The sequence below is a fragment of the Amblyomma mixtum genome, chromosome 3 (assembly GCF_055824585.1).
Source record: "Amblyomma mixtum isolate Tamu chromosome 3, ASM5582458v1, whole genome shotgun sequence".
Lineage (NCBI taxonomy): Eukaryota > Metazoa > Arthropoda > Arachnida > Ixodida > Ixodidae > Amblyomma > Amblyomma mixtum.
In genome coordinates this window covers 217197394-217211741 of record NC_143014.1, presented here as the reverse complement: position 1 = coordinate 217211741, position 14348 = coordinate 217197394, and the positions used below count along the sequence as shown (strand labels likewise).

General features: G+C 44.9%; 1 protein-coding gene across 5 annotated transcripts in view; it reads left to right on the top strand.

The window, feature by feature from the left end:
* LOC149353679 (uncharacterized) overlaps positions 1 to 14348 on the top strand; it is a 52208-nt gene that overhangs the window by 24336 nt on the left and 13524 nt on the right. For all 5 annotated transcript variants that reach the window (XR_016291025.1, XM_089582723.1, XM_089582722.1 and 2 more), the window contains 5 exons: positions 631 to 705; positions 886 to 965; positions 1552 to 1661; positions 2883 to 2952; positions 12697 to 13487. Coding sequence is in view for 4 of the 5 variants with exons in the window: in XM_089582723.1 (XP_089438849.1) it covers positions 631 to 705; positions 886 to 965; positions 1552 to 1661; positions 2883 to 2952; positions 12697 to 13487 (1126 nt within the window). In the remaining variant the exon portion in view is untranslated. The remainder of the gene's footprint in view (positions 1 to 630; positions 706 to 885; positions 966 to 1551; positions 1662 to 2882; positions 2953 to 12696; positions 13488 to 14348) is intronic.

The following is a 14348-nucleotide window of genomic DNA, read 5'->3' as shown; positions in this document are numbered from 1 at the left end:
ACATGCAGCTAGAACGGAAGTGAGCTTTTACCCCTCGCAGCAGTTGCTGTTTGTTTGCAATGGTCTCAGGGAATTTGCTATCAGAATATTGAAAAGGCACTCAACCCTTCCAAAACCATTCTCACCGTTGGTTGATCATGTGGTTTCAGCTGTCTGTACGTCAGAACTGTTGAAGTGCAACGACAGTCAAGATGGGATAGACTGACTAAAACAGATGAAGCTTATAGCTGTGCATTTCTTGAGGCCCCTTCTGGCAAACTGTGCGTTCAGTGTCGCCAATAGATGGGATGCATATCTGTACTTTGCCAAGAAGCCACTCATGAGGAAACACACCAATGCATTTAGAAGATTGAATTGTCATTAACTTAGTGGTACTTCATTCAGCCAGTGAAACAGAGGTGTGTAATGGAAAACTTCCCAAATGTGGCCACACATGCCTTGGGAGGTCGGACAAAAATGCAAAGATGTGTGGTGTAGTGTTCTTTCATCTCCAACATTTTACGGAACTTTACAAGCCATTTATATGACAGTAATTTTGGATTTACATTCATAGCACTTTACATAAATTTAGTACTTTCATTTTGTGTCTTTTTGAATCATTGCTTATTTTTTTCTGTCATTCTCCCGCAGGTGACGTCAAGGTCGGCTTCGATATGCAAACACAGCCCAACACGCGCTCGTATGCGTTGCGGCCACGGCCAGACTGTAAGTGATATGCAGAAGAAGCCAAACATATTGATTAGTCAATCTGTAAGTTTAGGGCTACGGTATGGCTAGCCGTTTGTGTTGCCCAGACTGACAGTTCTGTATCCTTTACTCCTTTTTTGAGGACATTGGGATTTGCGTTTCGTTTTGATTGTAATTCAATATTTTCTTCTTGCCCAGGTGGAATGTCTGAAAAGTCTGTTGTTAAATCAACACGAACTCTGAGCATGCGACGCCTGAAAAAAATTGAATTGGCGCAGGTAGGTTTCATATTTGTATTCATAGATAGGATGTCAGTCAATATGTTCAGTGGGGGTTAAGAGCCACAGGTTCCACTGAACTCCATGTAGCTGAGCTGTTGATACCAGGCAAGGGTAACTGCTTGTGCTGTACACTTGATGTGCTCATGAACTGTTGAACATTTTTGTGTCTTGTCTTTGAGCTTATCCATTCCAGAAGTCGCCATTTGAGGAATTACTCATAGTTTGGGTTTGTTTAAATTGGCATTGCCTGGAATGGTGTGTTCTGTGAAGCCATGGGATCAGTGGATTACCTGACTTCACCAAAATCTATTTCAAAATTTATTCCAGTGTACTTAACCTCATGGGCTCTCTGAATTGTCTGGATTCAGCCTGGCATGATTTTATTCAAACTTAGTCAGGCTGTTGATTCGCAGATCTGTAGCAGTCTTGCACTGATTGCGCTTTTTGGTGCTTCTCACCCTACCAGTGCTAGCATTCATACTCGCAGTGCCCAGAGGTGACTGCGCAGTTGCAAGGAGCCCTAATAGCTGCTGGTTTCTGGTGTCTGCTCTTTATGGTACTTGCCTTTTATGCTGAATTTCAGAACACCCGGAAATCTGAGAACAGCAATCAGCGAGCAATCAGTAGTTACTTCAAGCCTGCTGCTGGGCCTAGGCCAAAGACGCCCGAAGATAAGGGTGCTCTCAAACCGCTGTACGTGTTAGTTTTCCTTTTTACTTGTTTTTATCTTTGGTATTGCTGCTTTTATGTAATGATAATGTCGAAGATGACTTTAGGCCAGAGTGTATGGGCAACAATTGCGGTGCTTTGGTTGAAAATAGATCTGTTTTGAGCCAACTGATAACGCAGGATTAAAAGAAGCTGTTAGCATCATTTCCAGGTTTTTGCATGAAACCTACCACGGATTCCAGTATATAGTCCGTGAGTTATACATGTTTAAAAGCTAAAATTTTGGGCTTTGTGGACTGTCTATGGGTGCGGACTATACAGCATTTACTTCTTCACCGGCATCCTCTAAGCGTACAGTTCTACACGATTCTATGTACCAGGTGCGGACAGTCTATGGGAAAATAATTTTTTTTTTTTTTCAAGCAAAATTGGGCCCTGCAGACTGCATGCTGTATACTGGAAATAGGGTACCTACGTGCATAAAGGACTGATTATTGCAGATGTATAAGGTGCTCTGTCTGGCATACAGGGAATGGATCATTAGAGCAAAGCAGTATCTGACAGTCATCACCCTAAAAAAGTTTATTGATTTGAAGGCTCATTGTGTGGTGTGATGTGTTCACAGCAGTTATAATTACTCATGGTGGCCTTCCCTGTTGTTGGCGTGGGCACCTTTCGTGTTTCTCTATAATGGCAAATGTGAGCAGTAACCACAGGCTGGTGGGGTCAGAATGTCGTGTTGGAAAAAGCAGTGATGATGAAAACTGCATGCAACATACAACATTCAAAAGGATTCTGTTCTTGCAATGAAAAACATGTACAGCTTACTGGATTCAATGTGACTCAATGGTTGCAGTATCTGCTTCTGTGTAAAGTAACACTGTATTGCCTTGTGACTAACCTAGGGAATATGCAATTTTTACTCGTTTCATAGCTAGTGCCTTCATTTATGTCCATTTTGAAAAGCCTAAAAGATTATGCTGCCATTGCATTACTGTATTGGCTCACATAATGGACACACAGACGCACTTTCTTTCGCCAGAAAGTTTGTGAAAATTTTTGAGGTGGGGTGCGCTCATGTGGTGTGGTACGTATGTATTGGCAAAAATGTATATTTTGAAAGTCAAATCAGTGGTGCATTCATTATGTGAGTAAATACGGTAAGCTGATTCTTTTTGGCATATTTGCATTTCTGATGTATTCAGCTCTTGGGGCTCACACGGTGCCGTTCCATTTTCTATGCAGGCCGGAGAGTAGAGAGGCAGAACAGCAGCATCTCAGCAGTTCAGACGTGGAAAACAGTGCAGGTGAAAATGTGAGTAGGCCTGATTCCTTCTACTTCTACAAAGGATTTGAGCAGACCAGGGTAGAGAAATGAGAGGCCCATACAGGTGTAGGAAGCTTGCACCACCGAAACCGTAGGGGATGTTTTTAGCTTCTTTTTGATATGTGGCATTGCTAAATGGGAAATTAATAATTATTTCAGAAATGAAAAGAAAAAATTAGCCAGGGTTTAACTCCGTTTAAACCGATGTGTGACGTGCAAAAGCATGGCGATGTAAAGGATGATGCCACAGTCGACACCATAGCAACTAGATGGCGGAAATGTCAAAGCCATGAACTACTTTTTCGGGTCCCTCCCTCCCCACAGAGACGTCTGCAACATGGAGATGTCGATGAATTGTGACACCACGGGTTCCTGAGCATCCGCCGGGACATCCCCGCAGGGGGATGATAGTGAGCAGTGCGTCACCATGGACCCGAGCACTCGCGCTTAGCTGTGTAGGGTATATCGGGGGAAAAGGGGAGCCGAAAGTTGAGCAAGTTGGATAACATTCTTGATGAAAAAATAGCTCAAAGGAAACACGAGGGACGGAAAGGCAATGATGCAGACTGCGTCATTCCCTTTCTGTGCCTCGTATTTCTTTTACACTATTTTTTCATCGGGGAAAAGCGGATCCTAGTGGTTGAGCTGATGCCGATCATTTGAACCTTTAAGGCCCTTCGGCAGAGGCAACATACCACTTTGGTCCCAGCTTCTCGCAGACTGCACCTCCGGCCTGACCTGACAGGGGGAAATCAGCTGTCGCCTTTTCCTGTCCTCCCCTCCACCTTTCACTTTCCTATCATCTTTCTCAGAACTTTCCTGTCTCCTCCTTCCTTCGTGATTTTTTCACTTTCCATAGGCGGCTAGGGTTAACCTTGTGTGGTGTAACTACCCTGAGTTGCCCTATATTTGGTTATAGCCATGGTGTACAGCTGATGTGGGCGCGACTTATTTTTCTACTTCCTGTCCCGTCCCCTAGTTGGGCTCCATGGTGGGTGGCTGGCACCATGGCCGAAGAACAACTTTTTATGGCTGCCTCCCTGCTTTCAAATGATCGCCCTCTGAAAAGAGGGCAGACCGATGCCACCTCTCAGTTTTTCAACAAAAAGAAAACTTTTCCAAAATACCACATTGTTCGCAGTAAAGAAGCAGAAAAGCCAGCCAGACAAATATCCCCGCTACTTATGTCAAAAGTTCTCACAGATTCTTTGGGCCCTCTATACAAATTGACAAAATTGGCTAGTGCTGACCTCCTGCTCGAACTGCTCGACATAGCTTAAATATCAAAGCTTGCTTGTGAACATTGAAGCCTTTGGTGATAATCCTGTCTCCGTCACACTAAGCAAATCATTGAACACAGTATGCGGGGTCATCTCGGACTATGACTTTTTGCACCTTAAAAAGGGAGAGATTCTTGAGGGGCTGTTTCCTCAGAATGTGACTATTGTACACAGAATTACCATCCGCAAAGAAAACAAAGAAATTCCAATGAAACACCTGGTCCTGACCCTTGCCTCCTGCACCCTGCCATAGTCGACTGAAGTAGAATACGCAAAAATACGCAGCGGTAGTTGTTAGCTGTTATCTGTGCTCCGAAAAAAGGCCCACCGGCCGCCAAGTCACTAGCCTGCATGGCTTGCCCCGTTTGGGAGCAGCCCTTAACCCCCTGCCCATGGGTTCTCCGCGGAACTCCAGCACCTCCAGTAGGGCGATGGAGACAAGTCAGAGCTCACCTCTGCGCAAATGACAAAAAAAAAAAAAAATCCAGTAACAGGCTCTCAACAAGGAGGGACCTAAGGCTCTGAAAACATCCCCCCAAAGTTATCATGGCGTCCCTTATCCACTGGAACTGCTGTGTAATTCAAAATAACGATAGTGATGCAACAGACCGTTTAAGTTCTCTGTTTCCTGTAGCACTGTGTCTACAGGAGACCAACTTTGTACCTTTACACAAATATTTTTAAAAATTAAGTCTTTCGCCGTGACTGTGAGCACGCGAGTAGGCTCTCTGGAGGTGTTTTTAGTGTAGTTCAGAGTGGTTTTGCCACCTGTGAAATCAAGCTTGTGATGGAATATGAAGCAGTTGCAGTCACCGTGCTTTTCTTTAAAACAATTACCATATGCTCAGTATATCTTGAACCTCGCCTCACAGTAACACTCCATGACCTAGAAGCACTTTTTGATCAGTTATCAGAGCCATATCTGGTAGTTGGTGATTTTAATGCGCAGTTCCTGTTTTGGGGGAGTGAATAGGCACTAAAAGTCCTATCATAGATTTTATTCTCTGCAATAATGTTTGCCTACTCAGTAAAGGCAAATCCACATGTTCCTCACCAACCTCAGGAACGTCTCTCATAGCCTTAGTCGCTTTGGGACGTTAAACCCCATAAACCAACCAACCAACCCTCAGGAAAAGTGAGCTGCGTAGACTTGTCTTTTAGCTCCCTCTTTGTTTTTAACGATTTTAAGTGGGATGTTCTTGACGACCCACATAGAAGTGGTCACCTTCCGGTAGTAATTAACTTTTTCATCACCACCATAAATCATACCAACTAAACCACGCCATTGGAATTTGCACTTAGTGGACTGGCCACTGTTTTGAGAAAGTGCCAGTCTACAGAAAATATTTTCGTATAATCTTAACATTGACAAACACAATGAAATTTTCACATTTATCATTATGGCTGCACGTCTAGCTATTCCGCAGTCATGAGTAGTAATACGATGAAATAACAAGCCCTGGTGCACACAAGAATGCAGAGAAGCAAAAAGGAAACAAAACAAAGACTGGGGAACTTTTCGAAGATATGCAGCACACGAAAACCTCATAAATTTTTAAAATCTGAGAGCAAAAGGCATGGCTCATCCGTCGCAGTGCTGTAGAGGTGGGAAGGGGGAACTGCATTCAGAGGCGCTCACTTCCGCTCGCGTCTTCCCGTAGGCTACCCGTGGGTTACCTCTCGGTCTTCGCGAGCGTCATTGCCCCATGCAAACTGACTGTTCTTGCTTCGCAAAGCAAGTGCATTCATTCGTGGCATGACTGCGGCCGTATCGCACTGTCTGGTACCATGATGTGATGGGGTGCTGACGTGACGAAAGCATGGCTATGACTCAGATGGAGGCTAATATCGTTGTAGGCTGAGCATGGGGAGCGGCGATTTTCGCGATTTTGAAAGTCGGTTTTACGCAGAAAAGTTTTTTTTTTTTTTTCAGTTCACGGATTCTTCGGACTGTTCGATTATTCAGACCATTTTTCAGGTCCTGTTGAGTCCGAAAAATCGGTCGGCGATTGTATTAATAACTGGCAGACAAACTAGGACAACACTTCTCCACAGTTTCTAGTTCTCACACTACGTCACACTACACGCAATCATTTTTTAAGTACAAGAACACCAGTGAAAAATAACTGCCGACAAGTGGCAGTACAAATGAACATTACAATAATTTGGTTACACTACATGAAATCCGTAGAGTACTGTCAGCCAGCAGATCGGCAGCACTGGGCCATGGTAAAGTACATTATGAAATGCCTGCCCACCTCTCCGAAGATGCTGTAGAAGCTCTTCTGAAATTCAACAAAATATGGCAGTCTGGGAAAATGCCAGAGGCGTGGAAAATGGCTGCGATTGTGCCATGCCTGAAATCTGGAAAACCACCAACCTCGGCTGGTAGTTACAGGCCAGTAGCTCTTACGAGTTGTCTTGCCAAAAGTTTTGAAAGTGTGCTAAATATTAAATTTAATGTTTATTCTGTAATCACCCGAACTTGTTGATGTCCACCAATGTACATTTAAAAAAGCATGTTGTACAAATGACCGTCTCATCTGTCTGAGAAACACAGCCCATGAAGCGTTGATACACAAACAGCACTGACTGTCCGGCAGTACTTTTTGATTTGGAAAAGGCTTATGATACCACCTGGAAGTTTGTGATTTTTCGTGACATTGCACGAAAAATCACAAATGGATTCTATGGGATTCTCCAAAACATTTGACCAACACTGTTCCCACTTCGAGTTATTGATCAATTCGCTCTCGCCCTACCTTAACCTTGCAGTCCCAGTTAGCTCAGTTGGTAGAGCGACTGCTCCGGTGAAGCGGTGGTCCCGGGTTTGAACCCCGGACCAGGACGAATTTTTCTTTAACTGCGAAGTTTCTGAGAAAGCTGTACAGCTTTCCTTTGTAGCCATATGGCTGCGCTTGGGTGGATGCCAATGAGTAATTACTCCCTTATTACATCTTCCAGCATATCAACATGCGAGGGACAGGTACAGCTCACGCTCAACAAATTAGCGATTTGGGCAGACCAAAATGGATTTATGTTCTCTCCACAAAACACAGGCGCTGTCGTTTTCTCACTCAAAAGAGGCTTGCAGATTGATCCGACCCTGCACTTGAATGAAATTGTTCTGCAAGTAAAACGACAACATCAAATTTCTACGCATAACTTTTGACAGAAAGCTCATATTCTTGCCTCACATAAACACCCTCAAAAAGAAAGCTTCCCGATCCTTAAATACTATACTGAAAGTACCTTAAGAAAACACTGGGGCTCCGATAGGTTCCTTTACAGATCTACCGCTCCATAGTACGGTCCACTTTAGAGTATGGATGCATTGAGTATGGGTCTGCAAGACCATCATACTTCAAAAGAACTGGATCCTGTACAAAACCTGGGTCTGCGTCTGTAACTGGTGCATACAGAACATCCCCCATGAACAGTCTATGTGTAGAAACAAATGAACCATCCCTTGCAAACAGAAAAGCAATGCTTACCTGTACATACTGTCACATAGTGATGACTGCAGTCCGGAGAGCAGGAAGAGGGCGAAAATAGCTTCTTAACAAAACTCTTTATTTTGGCTGACTTGCGCCCACAATGGACTGAATCACTCGGTGGCTGCGTAGCAACAAGTGTGCTCGGCGGTTGTCGAACAGAATGCCTGCCACTCTTGGTCGCCCTCAATTTGAAGCTGATAGTGAGCTTTCTAGATATGGCGGGCAAAGTTGCTACCACATTCTGAAACAGCCTAGAATCTGCACCTCCTGGATGTAATCAATCGAGATAAATCTGTTCTGCTGATAGTTCTGCTGGGTCCTGAGCCAAGTCCGCAAACAGGGCAGCAGTAGCAAAAGTGCCGACTCAGCTGCTGTACGAGCTCGGGGTGGTGAAATAAAAAATGTGAACATACCTTATAAAGACTACATGAGGTTGATACATAACATATTGAAGAAAAAATGTCAGAAAGAGTGGGATAATGAACTGAACAACAAACCACACTTCATAAAGCCCATCTTGGGGGAATGGAAGTCATGCAGACACCAGGAACGCCTCTTTGAAGTAATCTTATGTCGCCTTGCACACCTGACACATAACTGCTTACTGACGATGCAAGACAAACCTGTTTGTGAAAGATGTGGAGACGAGCTCACAATAAACCATATTTTATTCGCATGCTCAAAACTAGAAAAACTAAGTATTTTTTTCACCCAGCGCTGCTCTTAAGTGACAATGGCATGTCTTATGTTAATATCTTTCTAAGAGAAGCAGGTTTTCTTCAAAAATTGTGAGTTATTACACAGTGCTTCACTTGATTTTACAATGCACCTCAGCCACTTTCTCACTCCTGAGAAGAAGGCTGACGTCTTTATTTGATTGGTTGGAAGCCTCGAGATCTTTGCCCAGCCAAGGATGGCCATTGATGTTACCCGACCCTCTTTAAAGGGACACTGAAATGATTTCAATGGCCATATTGTAGTGAGACAAAGCTGAAGAGGTGGTCCTTGCGGGTATTAGTCAAATTTGAAAGCTGTGCATGCACCCTATAATTTAGAAACAATTTTTCAAAATTGCTGCTCGCAGTAGCTCGCAGCCAATTAGGGTGACACAGAAGCCAATTAGGGCGACACACTTCACCACGCATCCCCTTCCCCGGAGACGTCAGTGGGCAGATGGATCGTGCTTGAAGGCTGGCACTTATGCCCACTCACATCATCGTGGTAGGGGACATGCGGTGAGATGTGTCGTCCTAATTGGTTGTGAGCTACTACGAGCAGCGATTTTTAATAATTATTTCTGAATTATAGGGTGCACGCAGAGCTTTGAAATGTGATTCGAATACCCTCAAAGACTACCTCTGCAGATCTGTTGCGCAAGGATATGCCCATCAAAATCATTTCAGGGTCCCTTTGAAGCTTTTATTAGTAGCCGTTTCTAAAAATTACTTTCACTAGGTATTACTAGCTTTAGGCCCTCTATACAACTGACGATTTCTATAAAACTGCAGAAAACTTTCCTATACCATGAGCTTGGCACATGATGGCCTTAGCTGTCCACCACCAACTAGCCCAACTTTCTTGTTTAATAGTTGCCTATGCCGCCGCGGTGGCTCAGCGGCTATAGTGCTCGGCTGCTGACCCGAAAGACGCGGGTTCGATCCCGGCCGCGGCGGCTAGAATTTCTTTGGAGGAGAAATTCTAGAGACCTGTGTACTGTGCGATGTCAGTGCACATTAAAGAACCCCAGGTGGTCGAAATTTCCGGAGCCCTCCACTACGGCGTCTCTCATAGCCTTAGTCGCTTTGGGACGTTAAACCCCAATAAACCTAAACCTAATAGTTGCCTATGTACCTTAAAACCCAGCACCACACAACACACTTTTTTGGGGTTGGCTTGGGCCAAATTTTTGGAAATGACCCGGGCCAAATTTGGAGGCCGCCATTGTGTTGGGCACGCTCGAATATGGTTGGACGTCAATTGGATGTCGAGCGATGCACAAGCAAGATACACACAGTAGCTATACATAGGCTTAACATTGGTGTCACTGCTTCTATCGCAACAAGCGATGCACAAGCAAGGTCTTTGCTCAAGGCATGGTTTACGCAAAAAGCGTACTGACGCTAAAATGCGGAGACAACACACACAAGACAGGACTGGCGGCAACTTCCAACTAAGTTTATTCATGGAAAAAACCACTTAATAACCACACGAGCAGGCAAAACAAAATAAAAGCAAAACAGATACAAAGGTTGATTTAACAAGGCACACATGCCAAAAGGACCACAGCAGTGATTATAACGCTGACAAAGACCCACTAAGAAAACTAATCTCTTTATCTGAGAGTGACACAGATGGCTTGCTTATGCAGATATGGCTCCTCTGCGTGATGTAATACGCTTCTATTATTTCACGCTCTAATCTGTGTTAGACCTTGCAATGAATTTAGTGTTTTCAAAACCGGGATGGCAAGCCATCTGTGTCGCTGTCATATGAAGAGACTCGTTTTCTTAGTGGGTCTTTGTCAGCGTTATAATCATTGCACTGGTCCTTTTGGCACGTGTGCCTTTGTTAAATCACCCCTTGTAACTGTTTTGCTTTTATCTTTTTGCCTACTTGCGTGGTTATTAAGTGGTTTTTTTCCATGAATGAACTTCGGTGAAGGTTAGTGCCAGTCCTGTTTTGTGTGTTTTGTCTCAGTCTTTTAGCGCCAGTATGCTTTTTGCGTAAACCATGTCATGCTACAACCAACTAGCTCAAATCAAAGTCTTGCTGGAAAGTCTTTGCTCACCATTGGCTTGACAGTTGGAGCGATGCACAAGGAAGATTTTTGCTCAGCTCTGACGACCATATGAGCGCTTTCGCACTAAAAACAACCACATGCTGCCAGTGGGGTCCGAACCCACGACTTTCGAATGTCGCATGCAGTGCTCTGCCAACTTAGTTACTGTGGCGGCAGCCAATCTTCTGGTTTCATAGGCACTTATGTTGCTTTTAACTTAACCTTGAGACGGTTCATCAGCACCAGCCTTGTCTATGACGGTGGACGTAGTGTGTCCTGTAGTACCGCGAATGTAACTTGGAACAGGATTGAACGGTAAGGGTGGAAGCTGTGTGAGAACCCTCTTGTGTTACCTGTGGCCTCAAGGCGACCAAAATGGAGGCCATCGTTAAGCTATTGAGCAAACAAGGGTAACCAAATAAGGAGCTTCTGAAATCTGGAGGTTGTGGTTTTGGATCCCACTGGCGGCATGTGGTTGTTTTTCCCTTCTGTTTCTAATCAGTTAGCTTCCAGTCATGAAATATTTAAACTATTAATTTTCCATTGAGTAACAACATGTATATAAAAAAAAAGATAGAAGCATCCCCTATGCTTTGCTTGGTTTTGGTGTTGTTGGTGTTGTCGGTGCTGTCGGTTTGGTGCTTCATGTCTATGTCATAATGAAGGGCCTTGGTTCAGGCAGCCTTGATGCCGCAGGTAGCATAAGAGGTTTGTTGTATAGCTTCGATCCTCACCATTCAGTCATGTTCCTCATGACACTCAGGGTAACACAGGACATGCTACTAAGTACTCCAGAAAATCGAAGGTAAGACAGCTGCTGGCATAGCTCTGTTGGTAGGTGGTTTGATTTATGGTTTATGGGGTTTAACGTCCCAAAGTTACTCAGGCTATGAGGGACGCCATAGTGGAGGGCTCTGGATAATTTCGACTGCCTGGTGTTCTTTAACATGCGCTGAAATCGCACAGTACACTGGCCTCTAGCATATCACCTCGATCTAAATGCGACTGCCATGGCCGGGATCGAGCCTGGGTCTTTCGGGTCAGCAGTCAAGCACTGTAACCCGTAACCACTGAGCCAATGTGGTGGCCACACTCGGTTGGTAGTAGAGCTCCGGACGATATAGGACGAACTACGTCCGCCGCCAGAGACGATTGCGGCACTCATGAATACTCTCAGGATTAGATTACAGGCAACATAGATGCCCCTGAAAATAGAAGATTGGACAGCTGCCGCCGCCATAGGTCGGTTCGTCGAGCACCGTACAGAAATTTGGAGTTTGTGGGTTGCATGCGGCAGCATGTTTTTTTTTTTTCTGCTTTTATAATCAGTTATATCTTGCAGCCATAAAATAGGCTGTTAATTTCCCATTTAGTAAGTCCACATATTGTAAAAGAAAGCTAGAAGCATCTACTATGCTTTCCTTGGTTTTGGTGCTGTCGGCTTTCTTATGTCTGTAAAGTAGTATCATGTTTAAGTTTTTATTTAAGGTTTATAAAGTAGAAGCTTGATCATACGAGTCTCGTGGGGCTATGAAACTTATATCGTCCAAAACGAACAAAATTGTATGTAGAGTTTATGCAGATCTGTTTACGGCTGACTGCTTTATGTAGAGTCACGCGCTACCACCGATTCGCGGCATTGGCTGTGCACGACCAGCCCAAAGTGACACTGGAGATCGCAGCGCCGGCGATCACTACTCGTGATGTACACTGCACGGCTAGTGATCCCAGTGTCGGTGATCTACCACAAGCAAATACCTGGTGCTCAAGGGTGTGGTCACTGCCTGTGTGTTCGTGTCATCTGCACTGGGGTGGAGGTTGTTCGTAGCATCCAAATTTCTGCCCATTACACGCAGTGCACTCTGCCAGGGCACTGTATAAATTTGTGTCATCGAGATTCTACTGTAGTGGGTTGTGCTGAGAGCTTGAAAACTACAAACACTGGAATGATAAAGCTCTGCCTGCTTTTGGAGGTTTGCCCATTTGAGAACAAAAAATGGGGTCCAAAATGTAGCTTGTGATATATTGACGAACACATGAGACTGCGTGTTAACTTTGCCTTTCAATTCTTGTAGTGCTCTCAAGCTTTTAAGTCTTCAACGCACCGTGAGAGAACACTTGCTCCAGCTGTTCACAGAGAAGAGAAAATAACAAAACATTTGCTTTGCTTTCACAGCTTGTGCCAGAAATGGACTCTCTCCCTGCTTCATCTCACCAGGAAGTCAGCGGCTTGGCTACTCAGGCCTGCAAACCTGAAGGATCTATGGGCGGCAGTCCGTTAGTACAGTCCAGTTGGAATTGGTTAGGTAGACTTGGCCCGCCCAAGGAGAGCAGCAAATCCAAAACACTGTCGTCTCAAAGGGGCAACAAGAAAGTGAAGAGCCGCAAGCTAGGGTCGTCATGTCGCGGTAGGAGCTCCTCCTCCTGTCGCAAACAGCACAAGGGCCAGGCCGAGCACAAAGAGTCGTATGAAAGGGATGCAGTGTCTCACCGTTGCAAGACTGAGAAGGAGCTGTTGTCGAAGCCTAGTGAGAGCAGAAGGAAAAAGGAACTGACGCAAGAGGGAAGCAAGCACCGTGACAAGTGTCACACTCCCCCAAGGAAGGTGGAGAAGGTAGAGGAGTCATCACCATCGAAAAAGACGCACGAGCACAGGTATCGGGACAAGAAACTGGAACCAGCCAATCGAGAGAGGGCAGATATTAAGCAACCGTGCACCGACTGCAAAATTGAGAACTCTGATGAATCGAACAAGGAGCATCCAGAGATAGGAGCATCAGAGAGCAGTGGTGTTGTGAAGAAGAGAAGCTTCTATGATTTACGACGCAAGACAGAAACATTGGAGTCGCCCGCAGCCAACAGTGGCACGCCATCTGTACAGTCGCAACAACCTGATGATCGGAACGCCACCGAGAGCACACCCTCAGGCACAGCTTCCAGTATGGATCAGGAAATTCGAAACATCAGGTATGCAGGTAGTTGGCAAATGTTGTTATAGGTGCTTTTTAGTCTGTGAGCATTTCCAGCACAAGTTTTGTCTTGTTCCATAAACAGAATTTGGGGAACAGTACTTCACCAGGTGCCAAATGGAAGCTTTTGTGTTCTAAGACACTGATTGCTGGCAGTGTGTGCCAGTTGGAACAAGTCTGCACTAGTGACAAGTAGCAGTCTACCTTTCAAAGGGAAAGAGAATATATTTGCGAAAGGAGGCATAAATATCAGCCTGTGCCATGATCCTCAAGCCTACCGCTCTGTTGTGTGGAAAGAGGGAGAGGGAGAGAGAAGGGCAGAGAAGTAAAATATGTAAACTATATTGACTAGTGGGCCCGACCACAGGTGTGTGGGGAGATCTGATACTATGCGAGAATACCAGCAAAGGCAGAACAGCCAGCAAAGCATTGCCATTGTCTGGCCACGCTTAATTTGATGCCTTCTGGTTACACTGGATGAGAGACAGAATATTAAATGCCATATTAAGAAGGTAGCTGTCATCCTTCCGGAGAGAGTGCTGAAAAACTGTGGCAGCATAATGGAAAGGCCTTTTGCCATAGAGAAGGTCATGTGAAACGGGAGACTCCACATGGGGCAAGCATGCGCAGGAGACTGCATAGATCTCTCTTGAAGAAAAATAAGCCTCTGATGTGGGGGCACATCATGTGGTGTCATTAGGACACACACACACACACACACACACACACACACACACACACACTTTGCTTTGCTGTTGAAAGCCTTATATTTCGCTAGTGCACGACAAGCTCCAAGCCACTGAAGGCAGTTTTGTATGCTGTTCTAAAGAGAAGTTCTTCCTCCCCCATATATATCTGC